At 52.7% G+C, this 19,910-nt stretch overlaps 7 protein-coding genes across 7 annotated transcripts; 4 read left to right on the top strand and 3 right to left on the bottom strand.

Annotated features, from left to right (window-relative positions):
- Positions 1-112: 112 nt before the first annotated feature.
- On the top strand, positions 113-2,092 carry J4E84_007393 (uncharacterized protein; the record flags this gene model as incomplete). The annotated part of the gene is made up of 4 exons (XM_049389977.1): positions 113-120; positions 195-453; positions 501-584; positions 632-2,092. The coding sequence occupies 4 exons, from the start codon at positions 113-115 to the stop codon at positions 2,090-2,092; spliced, it is 1,812 nt and encodes a 603-aa protein (XP_049242277.1).
- Positions 2,093-2,643: 551 nt separating this feature from the next.
- On the bottom strand, positions 2,644-3,895 carry J4E84_007392 (uncharacterized protein; the record flags this gene model as incomplete). The annotated part of the gene is made up of 5 exons (XM_049389976.1): positions 2,644-2,827; positions 2,937-3,217; positions 3,280-3,452; positions 3,534-3,846; positions 3,893-3,895. The coding sequence occupies 5 exons, from the start codon at positions 3,893-3,895 to the stop codon at positions 2,644-2,646; spliced, it is 954 nt and encodes a 317-aa protein (XP_049242276.1).
- A 395-nt stretch (positions 3,896-4,290) lies between these two features.
- J4E84_007391 (uncharacterized protein) lies at positions 4,291-4,970 on the top strand (the record flags this gene model as incomplete). The annotated part of the gene is made up of 2 exons (XM_049389975.1): positions 4,291-4,644; positions 4,704-4,970. 2 exons carry the CDS (start codon positions 4,291-4,293, stop codon positions 4,968-4,970), a joined length of 621 nt encoding a protein of 206 aa, XP_049242275.1.
- A 1,142-nt stretch (positions 4,971-6,112) lies between these two features.
- GLE2 (RNA export factor gle2) lies at positions 6,113-7,307 on the top strand (the record flags this gene model as incomplete). Its single annotated transcript, XM_049389974.1, has 3 exons — positions 6,113-6,370; positions 6,422-6,891; positions 6,944-7,307. The coding sequence occupies 3 exons, from the start codon at positions 6,113-6,115 to the stop codon at positions 7,305-7,307; spliced, it is 1,092 nt and encodes a 363-aa protein (XP_049242274.1).
- A 1,755-nt stretch (positions 7,308-9,062) lies between these two features.
- Positions 9,063-10,109, top strand: J4E84_007389 (uncharacterized protein; the record flags this gene model as incomplete). Its single annotated transcript, XM_049389973.1, has 1 exon — positions 9,063-10,109. One exon carries the CDS (start codon positions 9,063-9,065, stop codon positions 10,107-10,109), a length of 1,047 nt encoding a protein of 348 aa, XP_049242273.1.
- A 292-nt stretch (positions 10,110-10,401) lies between these two features.
- Positions 10,402-11,880, bottom strand: J4E84_007388 (uncharacterized protein; the record flags this gene model as incomplete). The annotated part of the gene is made up of 2 exons (XM_049389972.1): positions 10,402-11,812; positions 11,873-11,880. The coding sequence occupies 2 exons, from the start codon at positions 11,878-11,880 to the stop codon at positions 10,402-10,404; spliced, it is 1,419 nt and encodes a 472-aa protein (XP_049242272.1).
- A 3,142-nt stretch (positions 11,881-15,022) lies between these two features.
- Positions 15,023-17,060, bottom strand: J4E84_007387 (uncharacterized protein; the record flags this gene model as incomplete). The annotated part of the gene is made up of 3 exons (XM_049389971.1): positions 15,023-15,894; positions 15,946-16,052; positions 16,396-17,060. 3 exons carry the CDS (start codon positions 17,058-17,060, stop codon positions 15,023-15,025), a joined length of 1,644 nt encoding a protein of 547 aa, XP_049242271.1.
- Positions 17,061-19,910: the final 2,850 nt, after the last annotated feature.

Raw genomic sequence — 19,910 nt, 5'->3', positions numbered from 1 at the left:
TGCGGGACTAGCGCGACCGCGTTCCTGCCGTCCCAAGGCGCGTCATCTTCAGCCACGACGCCTCGACTTCAGCAAAGCGGCGACCCATGCGCACCACATCGTAACAACAACAATGCCTGCGTACGTACAGAATTTCTACGCGTTCCTCACGCACTGTTTCCCGACATCAACAAAGTCCGCTAACAACGATGCAGGCCAGGCGACCAATACAACGGCGGCAACGTCAAGAACCCCTTCGAAGAACGCGTCGTAAACGGCTTCACAGCAAAGGAAATCGCGACATTACAGAGTCGGCTAAATAAACAACTCGGTCCGGAATACATATCGCAACGGCCGGGTAATGGCGGTGGTAAGGTGGCGTACCTGGAGGGGAACAAGGCGATAGCGCTTGCGAACGAAGTCTTTGGGTTCAATGGATGGTCAAGCTCGCTGGGGCAGGTGCAGATCGACTACGTATGTTTTGGTCTATCTGAGAGGCAAATGCATACTGACAAAGACAGGTCGATGAGCATCAAAACGGCAAGGTCAGCTTGGGTCTCTCAATAGTAGTGAGGATCACACTGAAAGATGGCACATATCACGAGGTAATGAGGTCGCCCTTTGCATCTCACCCTTGCTAATATCGAGTTAGGACATTGGCTACGGCTCAATAGAGAACGGCAAAGGCAAAGCAGCATCATTCGAAAAGGCCAAGAAAGAGGCGGCAACAGATGGCTTGAAGCGCTCGTTACGCACGTTCGGCAATGTCCTCGGCAACTGCCTATACGACAAAGAGTATCTCAAGAAGGTCCAGGTTATGAAGGTCAAACCCATCAAATTCCAAGAGGACAACCTCTACCGACATAACGATTTCAAACCGCCACCCCAACCTGAAGAGCAAGCGGTGGTCAAACAGGAGCCGCACAAGACACCGGTTCGACCCAACCAGGTCCTTCGCACGCGTACAGATCACCTGAACAACGAGTCGTTCGGGGCTGATTTTGACGACGATGCGGACGAGAACTTGTTCGATGGAGTTGATGTCTCAGAGGGCCATGGCGACGAGTTCTCATTGTCAGAGACATTGTCCGCCCCGGAAACAGCAGCACCGCGTGCTATACAGCCAGCGAAACCAAATGGTGTATCGTCTGGTCGCACATCACCTGTCCGCAACACAGGACCCCCTCGCCAGCCCAACGGCAGACCTCCACAAGCCGGACGTGGTCAACCTGGTGTGCAACAACAACAACCAAACCAGGCACCCGGTAGACCCGCCCCTCACATGCAGAACGGAAGACAGCCACAAACTCCTGTTCAACAGCAGCCTCGACCGGTGCAGAATGGCGGTCGCATGGCCCCGCCAGCAATAGACAACGGTGCTGCCTCGAGACCCGTAGCACAGCAGCCCCAGAACCAACAAGCCGCTCCTAACAACCAACCTCTCCGACCAACCCCACCCCAAGCACAACAACCACCGAACCAAGCACGACCAGTCCCACAAGCCCAAGATACAACCACACCCGCTCAAAACGCACCTCCGCCCAACCACCGACCCCCCGTAGGCTTCGTAACCTCCCGCGCCGCCGAGCTCCTCCAAGCCTCAGACTCCGCCTCCTTAACCAACCTCCCCTCCTTCAACCCCAACGCCGACTCGCCCATACCGAAAGAAAAACGCACCCCAGGTGTCGACCACGGGGCCAGCAAACCTATCAAACGCGACGCCGTCGGTGCACCACCCGCCCCTCAACCACCACCCCAGCGACCCGGCGTAACATCAAACGGCTCCTTCAACCGCCCCAACGTCGTAAACCCACACATGCAACCTGATCGCCGCATTGGCATGCCCGGCGCGCCCAACTACGCCATGAGTCCTAGTGCGAATCGTGGCCAGTACAAGCCGCCTACTTTCAACGGTGCGGGGCCTGGTACTGGCAATCCTGCTGGTGGTGCCGGTGGTCCTGGGGGTGTGAAGAGAGAACGAGCCGCGTTGCAGGATGTTAGCAATGTGGGTGTTAATGGGAATGGGGGCGTGGGGAGTGAGGGGCCGGAGGCGAAGAAACAGAGGGTTGATGCGCCGGCTGGTGTTGAGAATGGCGGTGTTGCTAGTACGTGAGGTACCAGTGTGCTTTTCACGCGGCTGCTTTTATACTGCCGTGTTAATGGACAGGGCGTTATTCTGGTGGTAAGGGCGAGGGTGTCTTGGCGTTATGAAAAGGATGATGAGACGGTACTGTTTTAGCGGGGATATGTCTTTTGGGGTTATCATTTCTTTCGAAGTGGGTAGTGTACATGAGCGTTTCTGTCGTGGAAGGAGTAGAGGAATATGATACATTGATACCAGCCATTACGGAGACATGATTGTGTTCAAGGTCGCTGCTTGTTGGGCTTCGTCGGGAAAGCACCAATTTAGATATGATTTGACTGTGCGCAGAAGCGACGCATCTTAGAAAAGAGTTTGAGAGTCATTTACTCCATTAGTCTCGATGGTACTATCACACACACTTCCCCATGTCCAGCTACCAGCTATCCCGAACAATATCTCTCGACGCCCTTTGCATAGAACTCGCTTTCTCTGCATCTCATCTAACCCTCCTTCAGAGCTTAGCGGCAAAGCACTCATATCCCCTCTCTTCTTCATCCCCTGTTGGCATCAAGCCATTCCGCTCAACCAGCAGCCTCACGGTAAAAGCTAATCGAGTTATTCCCCCCAGCCAACGCAAACATCTCACTCTTGCCCGCCGCTTTCGGCAGCCACTTTGCGCTCCAGAGCGGTTTGTCGCCGTGGGAATGCGTGGCTACACAGGATCGCGTTTCTATGCGCCAGACTTTTGCTTTGGAGTCGTGGGATCTAGGCAAACACATGAATGTTAGTAAGGGACCTGACCAGACCAATAAGAGGAAGCATGTAACTATATGACGCAGCGATGATATGGTGTTGGGATATTAGGGTGACTTACCCAGATAGCAAATACTCGCCCGTATCACTCCAATCCAGACTTAATACCCACCCGCCGTGGCCAGTGAAGTTTGCGACTTGCTCGCCTGATGTGACGTCGTAGAGAGCGATGATGCGTGCGTCGCCGCCTGCAGCTAGTAGTTTTGACGCGGGAGAGAAGGATACGGCGCGGACGGGGTGGACGAGACCGGAGAGGGAGTGTGCGAGGCGCCCGGTTTCGTTGTTGAAGACGTAGATGGAGCCGTTTTCGTGGCCGGAGGCTGTGTACGTGCCGTTGCGGGACTGTGAGTGGGTAGGTTAGTATGGGTTGACGGTGTGGGATGGAACAAGGAAGGGAGACGTACCAAGTCCACAGATAGACCGAAGCTGCCTTTTGTTTCGTACTCGCGTATCCGAGGCATACCCTCATCTTTGTTGAGGCTCCAGACGTTGATCCTGCCGTTGATGCTGGTGCTGGCTAGGTACTGGCCATCTGCACTCAGCGCAATGGCCCATATCTCACCGGGCTTGTTCTGGTCTGCAGTACTTGTCAGTTCTTTCCTCTTTCTACAACACCACTTCCTGCGATCTCCCAAAGAAAGCATGGAGGCGTACCCACCAACAATCTCCCCATCCTCACTCCACACGCCCTCCTCATCTTGACTCCATATCTTGACTTTGCCCTCGAAGCCTGCGCTCGCGGCCCGTCGTGCCTTCTCTTCCCGTGCGGTTACCAAGTGGTGGATGCCGAGTGGATGCGCCTTGTCGAGTGTTTGTATTACGGGGAATTCGGCGTTTGTGATATCGTACACGTTGATACTGCTTGAGCCCGAGGCGGAGAGGAGTTGGGTGCTGGTTGGCGCTACGGCGAAGATGTCGCTTGCTTTGGGATGCGCCGAGTCGACCGTGTGGAGGGTGAGATATTGTTTCGACTGGGGTCGTTAGAATGGTGTTGGGGGTAATACAGAAGCTGCATACCATGGTGACTTATCTGCAGCTCCGACAACCTGTGTTCTGGGCGCGACTATCGTGAAATGCGCGGAGTTTGGAGCTGAGAGCTAAATTCCAGCTCGATGTCGTCAGTACGGGCAACACGAAAACGCGCCGCCATCCCACTTGAGCCCCACCAAACACCAACGAGGACCCCTAGCTTGACCGCCAATCACACCCCGCTGCGCCCGACAGCTCCCCATCCACGACTAGGCATGCCATTGACTCTCTGGCAATTCCCCAGGATCTTGTTGAAAGAGTCACGAAGCGGCAGCCTAAAGCTACCCTCCCATCTACGCCTGACTCACCCTTCGCTGCCATCCCTCCACACAAAACCCACGTTCACAACACTCCCCACTCGCACCTTCACCACCCACCCCTCCACAATGGCACCCACCGACCCCGTCCCCGCCTCCAAAGACGCCCTCTCCGCCAACCAACCCATCGTCATCTCCGGGCCCTCTGGCGCAGGCAAATCCACCATCCTAAAGCGTCTCTTCGACGAGTTCCCCGGCAAATTCGGCTTCAGCATATCGCACACTACGCGCGGACCCAGAGGAGAGGAGCAAGATGGCAAGGAATACTACTTCGTGACCAAAGAAGAGTTTTTGGATTTGGTAGAGAAGAAGGGGTTCGTGGAGCATGCGCAGTTTGGTGGGAACCACTATGGTACGAGTGTCAAGGCTGTGAACGACATTGCCGAGAAGGGCCAGATTTGTATTCTGGATATTGAGATGGAGGTAAGTCTTTGCCCACTGTTTGGTACAAAGCGCATCTTTGCTGACAGTGTTGATTCTAGGGCGTTAAGCAAGTCGCAAACCACCCCACCTTCCCTCGCCCGCGATTCTTGTTCTTGCAGCCGCCGTCTATGGAGATTCTGGAGAAGCGGTTGAGGAGTCGCGCGACGGATAAGGAAGAGGCTATCTTGAAGAGACTCAACCAGGCCAAGGTCGAGATGGAGTTTGCGCATAGTGGACAGGCGCCGCACGACAAGATTGTGATCAACGACGATCTGGACAAGGCGTACAAGGAGGTCAAGGAGTTTGTCGTTGGCAGCGAGGCGTAAAAAGCTTCACAGATGATACCACAAGAACGAGTCAAGAATGCGAAGAGATGCAAAAGGTGTTATAATTAGATTCTTTTTTTCAAATTATGACTATCTAAGCCATAAGGTTCATCAGATACCGTCGTAGAAAATTCAGCAAAGGCCGTGATACCACTTTGGGATTACACAGCCTCAGAGCTTGACTCTATTTCCATTTGTCTCATCATATGAACCGTGTATGGCTGGATGAATCTGGCTTGTTCGACCAAGCGCGTAGTAGCCCATCAACTCCGACCGTTGTCAGAGAGCGTCTACTCTCAGATCCGAAAAGTGTGTGGGTGAATGAACGTTCCTCGCCTCAAGAATAAGCCCCATTGAGTTACCATCCGTGACACCTTGTTTGACCAAAGTGCAGGAAGGCAATCGCATAACCATAAACTGGACGAGAAGACCCTCCATACCTGGCGCTTCCCGATGTCTCCCTCCTCCTCCCAGTATTGCAGCGAACCTCAGCACGTGAGCAAGGTAGCCAACGGACTCATATCATCATCCAGGTGCCAGCCCCTCCACCCACGGCCGCGGAAAGCCAACCAAAAGGGAGTGCGAACGGGTAAAGAGACGCGGAAAGAGTCGTAGTCGGTAGTGGAAGCCGCGGCTTCTATGGCGGTTCGTTGCTGAAAGTGCGATCGCGAAAGATCGTTGTCCGGGGACTTTCTCCCAAAGCGCGAGGCGAGACACCCTTGCGGGCGCTCTGTGCGTAAGCTTCGTTGCGATTCTTCGAGCGAGGAACGTTGGAGGAAGAAAGAGGTGGGTGACGGAAACTTTTTAACATGGGGCGGAGGCCGGGGGCCGAGCTAGGCGCGCTAGGCAGAAGCGGACTGGCGCCTGCAGGGGTGCCTGGAGAGCTTTGGTGCGCCTGTTTCTTTGCTGAGCGCGTCGTCGGTGAAGAACATAAAGTCATCTGGTCTGCTGCGCGCGTAGCAACCCTATTCACTGCTGCCAGTTTCGAAACACCTCCACGTGACTGGAAATCTCCATACGAGCGCGTACGAATTACTTTCTCGTCTAAGCTTGGGATCAACACCGCAACCTCGCGCAAAGCTTCGCAACAACCAACACCCGCATTTCGAACGCGCCCAGATACAGGGACGTAATCACAAGAGATGGCTCTTTTCGGTCAGGCCGCACCGGCCGCATCTGCTAGCTCCACCACCGGCGACACCAGCAAAGACGTCGAAGTCCCGGCCGGCCAACTGCCCAGCGACAGCATATCTGATCTCCAATTCTCGCCAACGAACGACTTCCTCGCCGTGGGCAGCTGGGACAAGAAGGTCTACATCTATGAGGTCAACGGCAATGGCGCGCAAGGAAAGTGGATATTCGAATGCCAGGGTCATGTTCTGGGTCTTGGATGGTCAAAGGTACGTTTAGCAACATGTCTGGCAGTCATGTCCGAATACTAACATAATCAGGATGGCACTCGTATAGCAGCCGGCGACTCAACAGGCATGCTCAACATTGTCGACTTCCGCACCGCCCCCGCCAGCGGCACCGTCCCTGCACAACAAGCCAAGGCCCACGAGAACGGCATCAAGTGCGTCCGCTGGTTCCAGACCGGCGGCAAGGACTACGTCGCGACTGGTTCCTGGGACAAGACCGTCAAGTTCTGGGACCTCCAGGGTGCCGAGCCCGTCGGTACTCTGACGTGTCAGGAGCGCGTCTACAGCATGGACATCAAGGATCAATTGCTCGTCATCGCAACCGCCGAGCGCCACATCCACATGGTCAACCTCTCGAACCCCACAACCATCTACAAGACCATCACCAGTCCTCTTAAGTGGCAGACAAGGGCCGTGAGCTGCTTCACAGATGCGACTGGCTTCGCCGTGGGCTCCATCGAAGGACGATGCGCTATTCAATACGTCGAAGACAAGGATACCAGGTAAGCATTCTCACGTCTACACATTCCACCACACCATCTAACTCATACCCAGCCTCAACTTCTCCTTCAAGTGCCACCGCCAGCAAGACCCCGCCAACCGCGACATCGCAAAGGTCCACTCCGTAAACGCCATCTCCTTCCACCCCCAACACGGCACCTTCTCCACCGCCGGCTCCGACGGCACCTTCCACTTCTGGGACAAGGACGCCAAGCACCGTCTCAAGGGCTACCCCGAAGTCGGCGGCAGCATCGTCGCGACGGGCTTCAGCAAGGACGGAAACATTTTCGCCTACGCCGTCAGCTACGACTGGAGCAAGGGCTACGGTGGCAACACGCAAAACTACCCCATCAAGATCAAACTTCACCCCATTCTGGGAGATGAGTGCAAGCCCAGGCCTGGAAGTAAGAAGAGGTAATCCCTGAGTAACTCGGGGATTTCCTTTTTCTTTCTCTTTCTTGTTTGACTTGTTGGCACTTTTGCTGACAAGCCGTGTCTGAAGAAGCGGAGATGAGAGCGGAGACGACAGCGGAGACGAGAGAGAAGGCGAAAGCGGCAGGTATCGAAGCTTTGTTGGCTGCGAGTCTGCCACCCGGAAGGCCAAGTCGTCGATTACGAGGTCTATAAGGACGGTGCGTGCGTACTTGATTTGTCGGATCGATGTTGCTCTGCGCACACCCGCTCGTTCGCACGATATCACGGTGTTTGATGTTTTTCTTGGTTTCCTGCATTAGCGTTCAAGGGACTGGCGTATAGAGAGATATAGTATCATGGGCTGTGGAGGCTCCAGAGTAGGATAGGCAGGAAAATGTAATTTTGTTACTGTATAGGTTTTGCGTTGACTGTGACTGCACGGTAGATTGGAATATCATGCTAGTGTCGTCATCTAGGGTGCAGCTGTATCAATCACGCGGACAAACGTCAACTTTGCAAGCAGAAACGATGGCCATCTAAAGTCAACACGCATGATTAATCACACAAGCTGCTTGACAGCAAACCCGGTCTTTGAAGATAGATATTAACTCCACGATCTTCCGTTCATCCTCTCTTCCAAGCAGTCAACTACCTACTCACCTACTCACCCCTCCCCTTCCCTCCCATCTCTCCACATTCCCACAGCCATGCTAACAACCACCCAGTCGCGCAGCTCACGGTCCGACCAGTCCATCCCACCACCCATCCGTTCTTGAGCGCGCTGCTCCTCCCACACTCGCCCCCCGCATCCATCGTCCATCACCATTTCCGCGTTCCAAGTTATCACGCCTCTCTGCCCCTCCCACCCCGTTCACGCGGTACGCAGATGCACTCCATCACCACCCAATGTCCATCCAATACCAACACCGGCTACAAACTGAACTAAGTAACACCCCATCGCAGGTCAGGGGGATCTAGCGAGTCCTCTGACCCCTGCTTCCGCGCGGAGGATCTCCACCGTCTGTTCCTCATCTCAGTTAGATGAATGAATAGATAACCGCACCCGTACGCACAAAGAAACGCTGACCTAGCCCTCAGAGAGGGGAATTTTTCAGAGGGGTATTCGTGTGTAAGGGTGTGTTCACCTGTATCCTTTACACTATTTCCTTTAGGGATTGTGGGGGACGGGATGTGCGGAGGAGGTAAGTGGTTTTCCCCTTTTTTTTCTTGTGGGGATGAGTGGGTGAGTAGGTGGTTGTGTGGGATGGAAGATCGATATGTTTGGCCTGGGCTGGAAAGAGCCCTGGAAAGGCGAGGATTGAGGTATGTTTTGTCGCTTTGGAACTGAGAGCCTTGACAGTGAACAGAACGCGTATCCGGTATTAGGGATGGGATGGGGCAGTCCGGGATGGAATGGGGAGTAGGAAGCTGCGTAGACGGTATCTCGGGCTGGTAATTTGCGGTTTGTGCTTCCAAGATAGGTTGATAATGAAGGATAACCGAATCGAGCTTCTTTACTTCCTCAAAAGGGCAGAATGTACAATGCGGCATGATCATATTGTGGTTACGCCCTTCATATTCCAAACGCGGATGTCGCGCCTCCATCGCAACCACGGTACGCAACTTCCACGCCCAACATCAGCAATGCACACCTGCCATATAAGACTCGTCTATACAGCTCTCTCATTCCTTCAAATCCTCCACAATCTCCCCTCCACACTACACCCGCTTCCCTTCCCAACCCACCCCAACTCCAAAAATGCACCTCCGCAAAATCCCCTACTCCCTCGTCGCAACCGACACAGCGGCCATAGCCGCCAACACCGACTCCTCCAACCCATCATCCCGCTCCCAACGCTTCAGCACCGCCCACCACCTTGTCTCAGAAATAGTCCCCGTCGTCCCATGCAACCCACACTTCACGCACGAAACACCCCCCTGGACACCCTACGGCTACACACTCTGGCACCCGCTAATCGCCTCCTCCCAGAACCTGGCCGAATACCACGAAATCCTCCTCCCTGGTTTCCTGTACGAGGATTTGTTGCGTTGCCACAGCGCGTGGGTAGCTACGAACAAGATTCACAAGTCGCTGCTAAACGACGTCGTCGAGACACTTCAATGCACTAAATCAGGCAAGAAACTCGCTGCCCTCCTCGACGGAAAACGGAAATGGTTCATCCGCCTCGATCAGATGTCGCCCAAAGACTCGCCCATGGGAGGCAAGCTTCCTAGCTCGACCTGCGAAGACGTCATCACAAAAATATGTTCCAGTATGCGCGCATACGGCTGTCTAACGCGCGAGTTTGAAGACGCGAAGAAGGAAGAAAGGGAGATGGAAATCAAACTCGTGTTGAATCCGTGGGATGAGGGTATGGATCCCGCAAAGGAGTTTCGCGTTTTCGTTCCGCCGCCTGCTGCGAAGACGGGACGAGAGGCACTCGCGGCGCAGTTTGGGGTTAGTGCGATTAGTCAGTATAGGTGGCCGATGGGGTTTGAAGCGCCGTGGGGGTTTGATTTGCAGCGGACTGTTGAGTTGGTTCATGTGGGGGCGGAGAAGGTGTTGGGGGAGATTGTGGCGTATGCGGAGGGAGAGTTGAGTGAGGAGATTATGGGGTTGCTGTTGAGGTATGGGTTTAGTTATGATGTTGCGCTGCAGAAAGATGGTAGTGTGCAGTTGGTGGAGATCAACCCTTTTGGCGCGTTGTCTGGCTGTGGAGCTTGTTTGTTCAATTGGGTTTTGGATGGGAGAGTACTGTATGGGTTGGAAGAGCCACAGTTCACTGTGACGGTGGAGGAAGAGTAAAGTAGATGGCTCGATACAGGTGTATGTGCAGTTTGCACTATGTACTTGATCTTTGCGATTGGTAAATGCTGGCAGCGGTTTCTACAGTCAAGGAGATATCTGGCTTGCTATCATTCTTTCGGACGCCGTATGTTAGTTCATAGCTGTGGTGCCATAAACCATGCACTGAATAATGGTCGGTTCCGCAGTCGTACCTCAAAACCAAGGAAGTCGCGGAGATGGTAGTCGCTCCCGGAATCTATAGGGCGTGAAGCCGAAGCTTGAGTACGTCGACGAAACAGACGCTACAACCTCAAGTCTTACACTCTTCAAAAGGCGTATCAGCTACTGCCCCAGTATTACCCCCTTCGCTTGGCCTCGCATGCCTCCGCACCTCATCGCTCTTGAGAAGGTCTCCCAGCGCCTTGAAGTTGACGGGCTTCGTCATAAAGTGATCGATCCCTGAACTCCACGCTTCCAACTTAGCGCTCGACGATGCTAACCCAGTAAGTGCGACAATAGAACACCTTGGCAGTTTGTTGCTTCGCTCGTATTCGCGGATGGCTCGCGTAGCGCTCATGCCGTCCATGACCGGCATGGACATATCCATTAATATAACGTCGTACTTGCGCGGTCCTTCCCGGTACTTGTCCACAGCTTCCTGCCCATTTGATGCCTGGTCGAATTGAAGACCATTCTTTTTCATAAACGCGACGAGCAGTCGTCGATTCAACGGGTTATCATCGACGATGAGTGTGTGCGATATCACAGGGTCGTCTTCTTGAGGCGACGTAGGCGAAGTAACGGAAGCCTGCGCAACTGTGGATCCAGCCGTAGATGGAGCAACCGGTCTAGGTGAATCTGAATCGAGAGACTCCATGGCACTCTGCATCGACTTCATTGGTGTTGAAGGGCGCGACTGTTGTGGCGGGCTTTGCCACATGGGCTGTGGCGGTGGGCTGGACACACCAGTGGGTTGCAAGTTTTCAGCTGGGTGTTCGTAACGATCCAAACATCGGTTGAGAACCCAAGCGAGTTTATAAGGTCCGCATGGCTGGGTTATAATCTCTACTACCGACTCCCGATTGGTGACACGGACGTCAGAGCGCAGGGTCGCTGCTTCAAGTGCATCCATACCGACAAAGATAGTCACTGGGGCGCGCTGGCCATTGGGCCTTCGTTTCCGGATCGTAGCGAGGTAGTCAAAGGACAACTCCGGACAGATGACCATGTCGGCGTCATGACCTTCCCACTCATTCGTTTTCACGACTTCCATCTTGAGATGTGTCTCCAAGGTATAGACCAGTGCGTTAGTGAAGCGTAATAGGCCTTCGTCCGTCTTTGAGAGACTATTGTCTTCAGCTGGTCTCTCTATCGTCTTGCGAAGGATGCATATTCTCCGGCCTTCTAGCCTCGGCAGATAAGACAGAAACTGCGCTCGCTCCGCTGTCATCGTCCCAGGTATCTCCGGTCTGGCGAGAGCAAGTTTGACAATGAGCTTGGTGCCCACGTTGCGGTCGCTGCTGACCTCAACCTTGCCACCGTTCGTGTCGATTATTTGGCGCACAATACTCATACCCAAGCCTGTGCCTGGCGCGTGAGGATTCTCCTGGGAGAATGGATGAAAGAGGCGGTTTGCGAGGAAACTAGAACTCATACCCGAGCCAGTATCCGTAATGGTGAGCGTGATCGCTGTAGGGGCATCGGCGTTTTCTGCTAGATTGCTGGATCGTAGGGAAACATGAATATACCCCGTTTCGGTATACTTGACAGCGTTGCCAAACAGATTCATCACGATTCTTCTCCAAGATCCAATTGGAAATGAAAAGACCCAATCATCATCGTAAGCCAAGTCGAAAACGACGAAACGTGCTCGTCGTTGCGGAAACGACATTGCGTGTTCATCTGTAGGCGATATAGGTGCTTCCATGAGCCTGGACGTGGCTGGAATATACGATGACCCAGAAAGTACCGCTTCCACTACCTCTTCGGTTGCGATCCCGAGATCAAATGCAGAAACTTTTCTTCGCCTGCTTTTCAAGGGTTTCGAAGATAGCCGTATCGTGTTCTCATTCTTCAGTTTTTTCGAGGAGACTATCTTCTTTTCCTCGCTGATCTTGGCGTAGTCCATGAGATGGTTAATGGTATCAAGCAGCGTCGTACCGCAGGCGTGCAAAGAGTTCATCATGCTCGTCTGGAACGAGTCGAGCGGCGTATCTTTGATGAACTCCAACGTACCGAGTATTCCGTGCAAGGGCGAACGTAACTCATGTGAAATAGACGAAATAAACGTCGACTTGGCCTGTGACACATTCTTAGCTCTCGCAACATTGGCGTCTTATTCGTTTACCCACCTGATCCAAGGCTGCAGCATCTAGTCTTGAGAGCTCCCTCATGATTGAGTGACTGAAAATCTTGAAATATGCCATGTCCACAGATGCTGACAATAATCTGTATGGATCGTTGCTCCAGCAGAGACAGCCGGCGAACCATCTGGACCTTTCAAAGTCCCAAAAGGGAATGAAAGCAATACTGCGTGCTCTCGGAAACATCGCCTGTATAGCAGCCGATCCCCGCTGTGATCGATCGTTGGTCTTGCGCTTCGATAGCGGGGTAGGTGACAGATGTTCAGCAACCTTGAGGCTCGAGACCGCTTCCTCACTCGAGGACAAGGAATCGCCTTCAGCACTGAAAGTAAATATCTTGCCATGTGGGTATTCGTGAAACAGGCGAGAAAGGTCAGGTTCCAATAATGTCCCATATTCCGGCTCTTTGTCGCTCGGGGTGGCTACTCCAAGTAGCTGACACATTTTGGACGTTGAGGAGGAAGTGCCGCGGGCATACCCTTCGGTGCTGTTTGAGCTCGCTTCATCGCTGGAAGATCTAGATCGATACGATTCGGAGGGAGCTTCAGTTCCGCTCCTTGAGGCGCTGTTGTTCCGACGCTGTCCCCCGCTTGCTGCAACGCTCGCATCGAGGATGAGCACTCCATCCAGATCGCTCGAGCTCATCAATAAGTTTGCAGCACGAGAGAACATGGACTTTGAGTCGGTGGGTAAGATGGAGTCCTCTACATTGTAGCATGAAGTCAGTGCTTGTATCAGAAACTTGCAAAGTGATGTTCCTTACGTAGCGACCGAATCGACCGATGTCGGTTAGATCTGGCACGACTCGCCTTCGGTCTTGCTGATAGCGATTGGTTGGGAACAGTCTGGTGCAACTCGTCTCTTTCTTGCGCAGTCGTGGCCCTATCCGTAGGTGCTCTGTCCTTCTCATCTCGCGATGATGTGGATGATGGATCCCACAATGTTTGGGAGACTGCCATCGAATTGTGCCGAGATTCACCATCAAACGGAGCGAGAGAAGAGGCGCCTTCAGCAAATGAGACGAGACCGCGGGTGAACTGCTCCCCTCGCCTGTACTTGTCCCTGATCGTGTATGTGTTCAGGTAATTAATGACCGTAGAGCCCAGGTCCTTGAACAAAGTGATTTCCTCTTTGGAAAAACCTTCTCGAGCCTTATTGTCGAAGATACAAAGCGTTCCAACTACTGCGCCGTTTGGAGACATCAACGCGACGCTGGCGTAGAAGCGCATGTCGGAATTCCCTTGGACGTCGGTGCGAAGACATGTCCTTTGATCTGTAGTAAGATCATTGATGACAAAGACTGGGTGATCATGCCGGTCCAATTCCAAGACCTTTTCACATAGGCCCCAGCTCCGCGGAGTGCTAACGTTTCCGAGCCAAAGATCTTTTGGAGCATCACCTGGCGCTTCTGGTCGTAAGGGTAAGTCACGAGTTGCCTCTGCGAGTATATGTTGTCGTTCGTCGTCGATGAGCGATATCATGGACCGTTGTGCCCCCATACGGATGGCCGTAAGTTGGCACAAGGCTGTCAGTGTCGAGTCTAGAGACAGGCGAGGTACATGGTTTTCCAGGTTGTTGACCTGGGGGATGTTGCGAAAGGCTGCGCCATAAAGGAGAAGTACGTCGCGTTCTCTCCTCATACCATAGCGGTCCGTTTTGGTCTCATCGCGGCTGTCCAAATGTTGACCCATGATGCGCAGTACCAGCGACTAAGCCACGAAAGGTCGGAGGCGTCCACTAGCTTTCTCAGGCTCCATGCTTCGCCGTTGCAACAGTAGAGAAAAACGATAAATACTTGCATTCAACAAACATCAGACATCGTGAGGTATGAAGTGAAAGTTTGCATATCGCCACGCGAGACGAGCCGACTCAACACAGGCGGCCAAAGGACTTGCGGGTCGGCAGGGAGCTAGCGTAGCTTTTCGCACCTGAGTGCGCTAATGCACTCTGGTACCTTCTCACTGGCCACCTGCGTGTTCCGCATTCCCATTGCATCTAGATTTGCCCTAGGGCATCTAGAAGTGCGTATGGACAATCTGCAATCTCGGTCCCTCATAGTGCACTCCAATGACAGGCGAGATCGGCCTCTAACGAGGGCTAATCTCACTCGGCTGCAGATGTGGCGAATCTGGCGAATCTACAGCGTGCTAGCTGTGGCTATTTGTAACGTAAGCGGCTGGCATATGCAGATACGCACTTGTGCGCGATGTATGACTTTCAGACAACGATCTGCGGATGGAAGGCTGATGATGGAAGAGTGCTGGGCGGAGGGCAGGACAACGACAACGTCAAATGACGAAGCTATTTCGGCGTCTCGATGTTAGCGCCTTGGCAAAGTCATCCGCGAGGTCGCGGGCTGCAACTTGCGTTCGCTACCCAGCAGAACTTGCGACTGCAGCACCTGAGAGACCAACGACATTGTGACATAACTACTTCAGTATCAACGAAGTCATTGGGTTTGCGTTTTGTCGGCTTACAAAGAATGTGCTACTGAGGTAACTACCTAGTTAGGGATAGGAAACACCGAGATTACCCAAAAAAGAAAGACTATTGAACGGGAAACATTGATCAGTCTACCTGCAAAGCATCATCGTTCCTCAAGCCTTGATCTCGCGCATATTCCTCATCATCATGACCGTGTACGTCGGTCACGTACTTCTCAAACTCGTTGACAACCCGGACAGCCTGGTCCACATGCGCGTAGCGCAATGAGTCCTTTTTGTACCGCGCCAGCTGGCGAGCTGTGTTGATCGTGTTCCTAATCTGGCGACCGTTCAGTTTATGTCGGGCGAGGATATCGAGCTTGTTGGTTATTTCTTCGGTGTTGATGTTCTCACCAGCCTCCGACAATGACTTGACAAAGTTCCTCCAGACTTCCCAACGGCCATCTCTGTTCAGCGGTGGGTAGTGGAGCGCGAGCTGTATGCGAGACTTGAACGCTTCATCGAAGGTACCGATGCGATTTGTCGTCAAGATCAAGATACCATCGTAGTACTCCAGGACGCGCAAGAACACGGAGACCAGCGCGTTGCGTTGAAGATCCATCTTTGTTCTCTCTTCAAGAAACACATCTGCTTCATCCAGTAGGACCACACAGTCCCAGGTGTTTCCGATGAACAAGGCCGACTCAAGATACTTCTCGACGCTTTCGGCATCTGTCCCAATATCTCCACAAGTCACCCTATAAAGAGGACGATGAACGAGTTCTGCAATACTTTCCGCGGTGAGGGTCTTGCCAGTACCTGGTCCGCCATGAAGCAGTATGATAAGACCCTCACCCTTTCCGTCCATGAAGTCGGTCTTGATCTCACGGCTCTTCTCAATGTGGACCGTGACTAGCGCTTTTACCAGCTCTTTCTTGTCTTCCTGGAGAACCAGTCGGTTCTCGAAGACTCCACTGTTCCATTTGATATCCTGTATATGTTCCACCAGCAGTGTATCTGTGATCGTGTTTAGCATTCATATGGCCAAATGATTTTGTGTGAACATACTCCATTTCTTGTTGTGAAAGCCATAACCCTTGATAGTTGGAGGCAGCATAAGCGTGAATGCACCACCTGGAGGCTCATCATTCTCCAACTCTTCACTGCTGAGTTCGCTTTGGGTTGTTGGGTCATTGTCACGGCCATGCATTAGCTTCCAAGCTTCTGCGTCAACCATGTACCGCAGATTAGCCTGGCGATGTCAGCAAAACTCGTTGTTGTCAGGATTGTAATCTTACAAGCTGCGTTCCAAGCCCTTGCAATGGCATATCGTAGTTCACATATTTTCGACGCCGGCAACTCCAGAAGGTATTGCCGCGGTTACGCAATGCAGACTCGATCCCTTCTGCTGCGTAGCGAACAGGGTAAACCGAAATGTCTGTTATCGCTACCTGCTTTGACCTGGAGGGCCATTTGACGGGCATCATGATGTGGTTTTGAAAGAAGTTGCCATCATACTCCCAAGACCAGCAATCCATTTCCAGCGTGTTCTCATCCACCAGTCGGCAAGATTTCACAGTATAGGCGCGGTATTGGCCTTCTTGAAGAGTGATTGCCGTATCGTCCGGCAGGAACAGCATCATCCAATGCTTTCGGTCTACCATTCCCGTAGCTGCTAGTTCTTCCATCCCCTTGTACTCCGAGGTCAAGCGCTCATCTATGTACTTAGATAGCACCTGAAGATCTGTCTGTTGCTGTAGGTCCAGATTCTGCTTCAAAGGTCCGACAAGTATGTGATTGCAATGATAAAGTTTGGGGTAAGGATAGACAAGATCGTTGTCGAAATTCCATTCGCTGGGCATCTCTGGGCTTTGGCCTTGCAGCGCATTCAGAGATTCTTCAAGGGTCTCTGATAGCTGCAGTTGCTCGGCAGTCGCTTCTGCTATCGGTCCATCATGCTGGAGAACTCGGAAAAAGGGCTTCATGCCAAGATTCATATCGTGAGGCATCGAAGGCATCGGAAGACGCATGAAGGCGTCTTTGATTTTCGCGTGGTAGGCTTCGCAATCGTAGTCGACGAACACAACAATACTGAACCCGAAGTTGTCGTCCAAGTAGTTATCCACGTCTCGCAAAGGGAACTGACCATGCAAGGCTGTACTTTGATTGTCGGATGCGACCATGGCTGGTGTATCGAAATAGTAAGAGCTTGGAGGGTGACTTGCATGATTTCTTTGTGTACGTGGGCACCTTACACGATGTATGGTAATTTGTTGTGTAATAGATCCTTCTGTTGATAGACGCGCCCGCTTGGCAATCTCAGCCTCGGGCGGGAATTCCTGCGTGTCACCAAGGACAGTTGCCTCTGTTGCATCATCCGGACTCCAAAGGCGCTTCCTTCTGGCGTGGATTTCCATATGATCCGGATTGGTTCCAGACAGACGATGGATGAGGTGGCGTTGGTGAGAGATAGCGAAAGGATGAGCGCAGCCGAATCCCATTTGTAGATCTTGGCTTCACCGGTCAGAGGTGGCTTAGAAGAACGCTAGTCTTATTTTGGCAAAGGTTTATTAAAACACATGTTCGTATTTTCTGAGCATTCGCGATGTTATCACATTAAATGCAGGTTTCTGAGCTTGCATTGGCTCCAAGATAGTTCACCCGACACCTGCAGAGCTACCTTTATCTAAAGAATACATGCCATTCCAAGCCCATGTGTATGCAATGGTTGTGGTCGGGGAGACTGGGGATCGTGATGGGTATCCCCATGGCTCAAGATACCTGTTGCTTTCGCCTTGGCCTAAATGACGTTTGGCTTTGGTGGTATGTCGAGTAGGCTGCTTCAAAGCTAAGAAGCACGCTTTATGTCGTTTACGTGCGTCCATTGTTCGATCTTCTGAGATCGTGTACCTCAGTTTCTCGCGAGGAAATCTGTATGCTGAGCTAGATGTGACTTCGCTCGCAATTTTGGTGGAGCGATCATCACGCTCGTCAATCTCATCTATCTGAAACGCGTAAGAGGGCGTATGACTGGTTGTTGTTTGTTTCTTGTTTGAGTTGGACCCTTCTGGTGAGTCTGACGGCTGCGATTGTGGTCCATTGTGTCTCTCCTTGTGGCGCTCGAGGAGGCCTCGGGTAAAATATCTGTAACAACCGGGAAAGTCACATCGGTAGGTTAGCTCGGGAGGTGGAAGTGGAGGTGGAGGTGTAGCATTGCTCATATACATGGCAGACACTGGAGATGCACGTTGCTGCCCTGTGATACCTTCGTGTAAAGATGAGCCGGGTAGTAGATCATGTTGCATCACGGGTGACATGAACTTTGGAACTGGGCTGGGTTCCATGCTGGGTTGTATCTCCTGTCCTTGTTGGGGTACTGGCTCTTTGCGCTTTCTCGGGTTGCCGTAGATGCATCTCGTGTGGGTTTGGAGGCAGCGCGCGCAGACTGGATGCTCTTTGCTGCACTTAACTTCAGACGCAGCGCATTCGTCGCATGAAGCCATGAGTTCTAGATTCCCGGCTCTTCGAGGTTTAAGGTCTGTGTCGAATGCGGTATAGTCCCGACTTAGCCCCTTCGCTCGAGTTGTGAACGCTGACGACGCTTCCGTTTGGCCGTCAAATACGGGTTGCGCAGTATTGCGATTGTAGACATTCGTAGGCAGGTGTCGTAGTGAGATCGGTGTAGCAAGATGATAATGCCTGGCGTTTGAATGTAATGGCTTGCCTGAGTGCTCGTAGACTGGTGGGTCGTTTTTCTGATCCACAAGGTCTTGGCCCAGCGAAACGTAAGCAGAGGTAGTTTCGTTACGTCGTTGAACGTCTTTGGACTTGAGGTAATTGTGAAAAGCTTCCTCCCGGGCGTTTGTCATGCTGGAGTATGGTCGGGATTCCGAAGGCTCAGCAGCAGTGGCCGGACGTGTTGCCATTGACCCCGTCCGCGTGCGCGGTCTCGGCTGTAGCAATCGCGAAGCCGTCTGCCATCTCGGATCTCGAATATCGCTCATTGAGTTCAAAGTTCTCCAATGCCTAGGTATCCAGCGCACAATGTACAGCGATCTGATATGAAAGCGTTTAACACTTGTCGCCTGAAAATTTCTCGATTATCCAAGGTTAGGTCCTTTCGCGAGTAGGTGCGGCAGAGCGGCCGTGGGGGGCATTAACGCGGGTCGCATACGATGGAGTGTCCGATAACGTGTCCACGGGTCGAGGCGACTAGGTTCGTGTGGCAGAAAACAATGACACATGTGATCAGGCATTCGACCATCCGCTTGAAATTCCGTGGGTTGAAAAGGGCGTCGCTGGGCAGGGTAATGGGCGGGTGGGCGTGCCACGATTGCAGCGCAGCATGCAGCCTGTTCTCCGCACAGGCTCAGCCCTCCTGCACAGCCCGTGTTTCTGGAGCTGCGTCAGTGATAGCATGATTCGGCGGCGTCGGCGACATTTGTGAACGTTCAAATTCGTCTCGAGCCATAATCGTAGTGAACAATGGAGCTAAAATCGAGGTTCTCCTTCTAGGTACGTTTGAAGCAACTGATGCACATGACATCATGCAGACCTAGTCTGATTGGACGACTGCTGTGATCGGCCCTCGTGGGAACCATGACCAGTCTTTCTGTCAACGATGCGCACTTGGATTATTACATTCGAGAGTCCACCTCGCAACATACAGAGTTGAAAAAAAAAGACGATGATATAACTATGCATAACACAGTGCTCTTGTGCACAACGTGTGTCACCTACGCAACACATACAAGCTTGAAGACTGCGAACATTCCAAGGCGAAGTACTTGGCCTTGAGTCGCCTCGACCTGCCCTCCGTAAGATCTTCTGAGATAGTATACTTCATCTTCTTTCGGTGAAACCTATCAGGGTGATCCTGGCCGTTTCTTGTGGGCTCTTCGTTTTCTTGACGACCAAATCTCAGGGCGCGCCGCTCAAGGTAGTGCGCTTCACGTGTCGCATAATCATCTGTGATTTCAGCGGCGGCACCTTTTTGATCTCTCAGAAGAGGGTGCTGAGGGGTACCTGAGTAT

The sequence above is a fragment of the Alternaria hordeiaustralica genome (assembly GCF_023758085.1).
Source record: "Alternaria hordeiaustralica strain BMP 2776 chromosome Unknown scaffold_16, whole genome shotgun sequence".
NCBI classification, from domain to species: domain Eukaryota; kingdom Fungi; phylum Ascomycota; class Dothideomycetes; order Pleosporales; family Pleosporaceae; genus Alternaria; species Alternaria hordeiaustralica.
The sequence above is the reverse complement of the archived record's forward strand: the minus strand, read 5'-3'. Positions and strand labels throughout refer to the sequence as shown.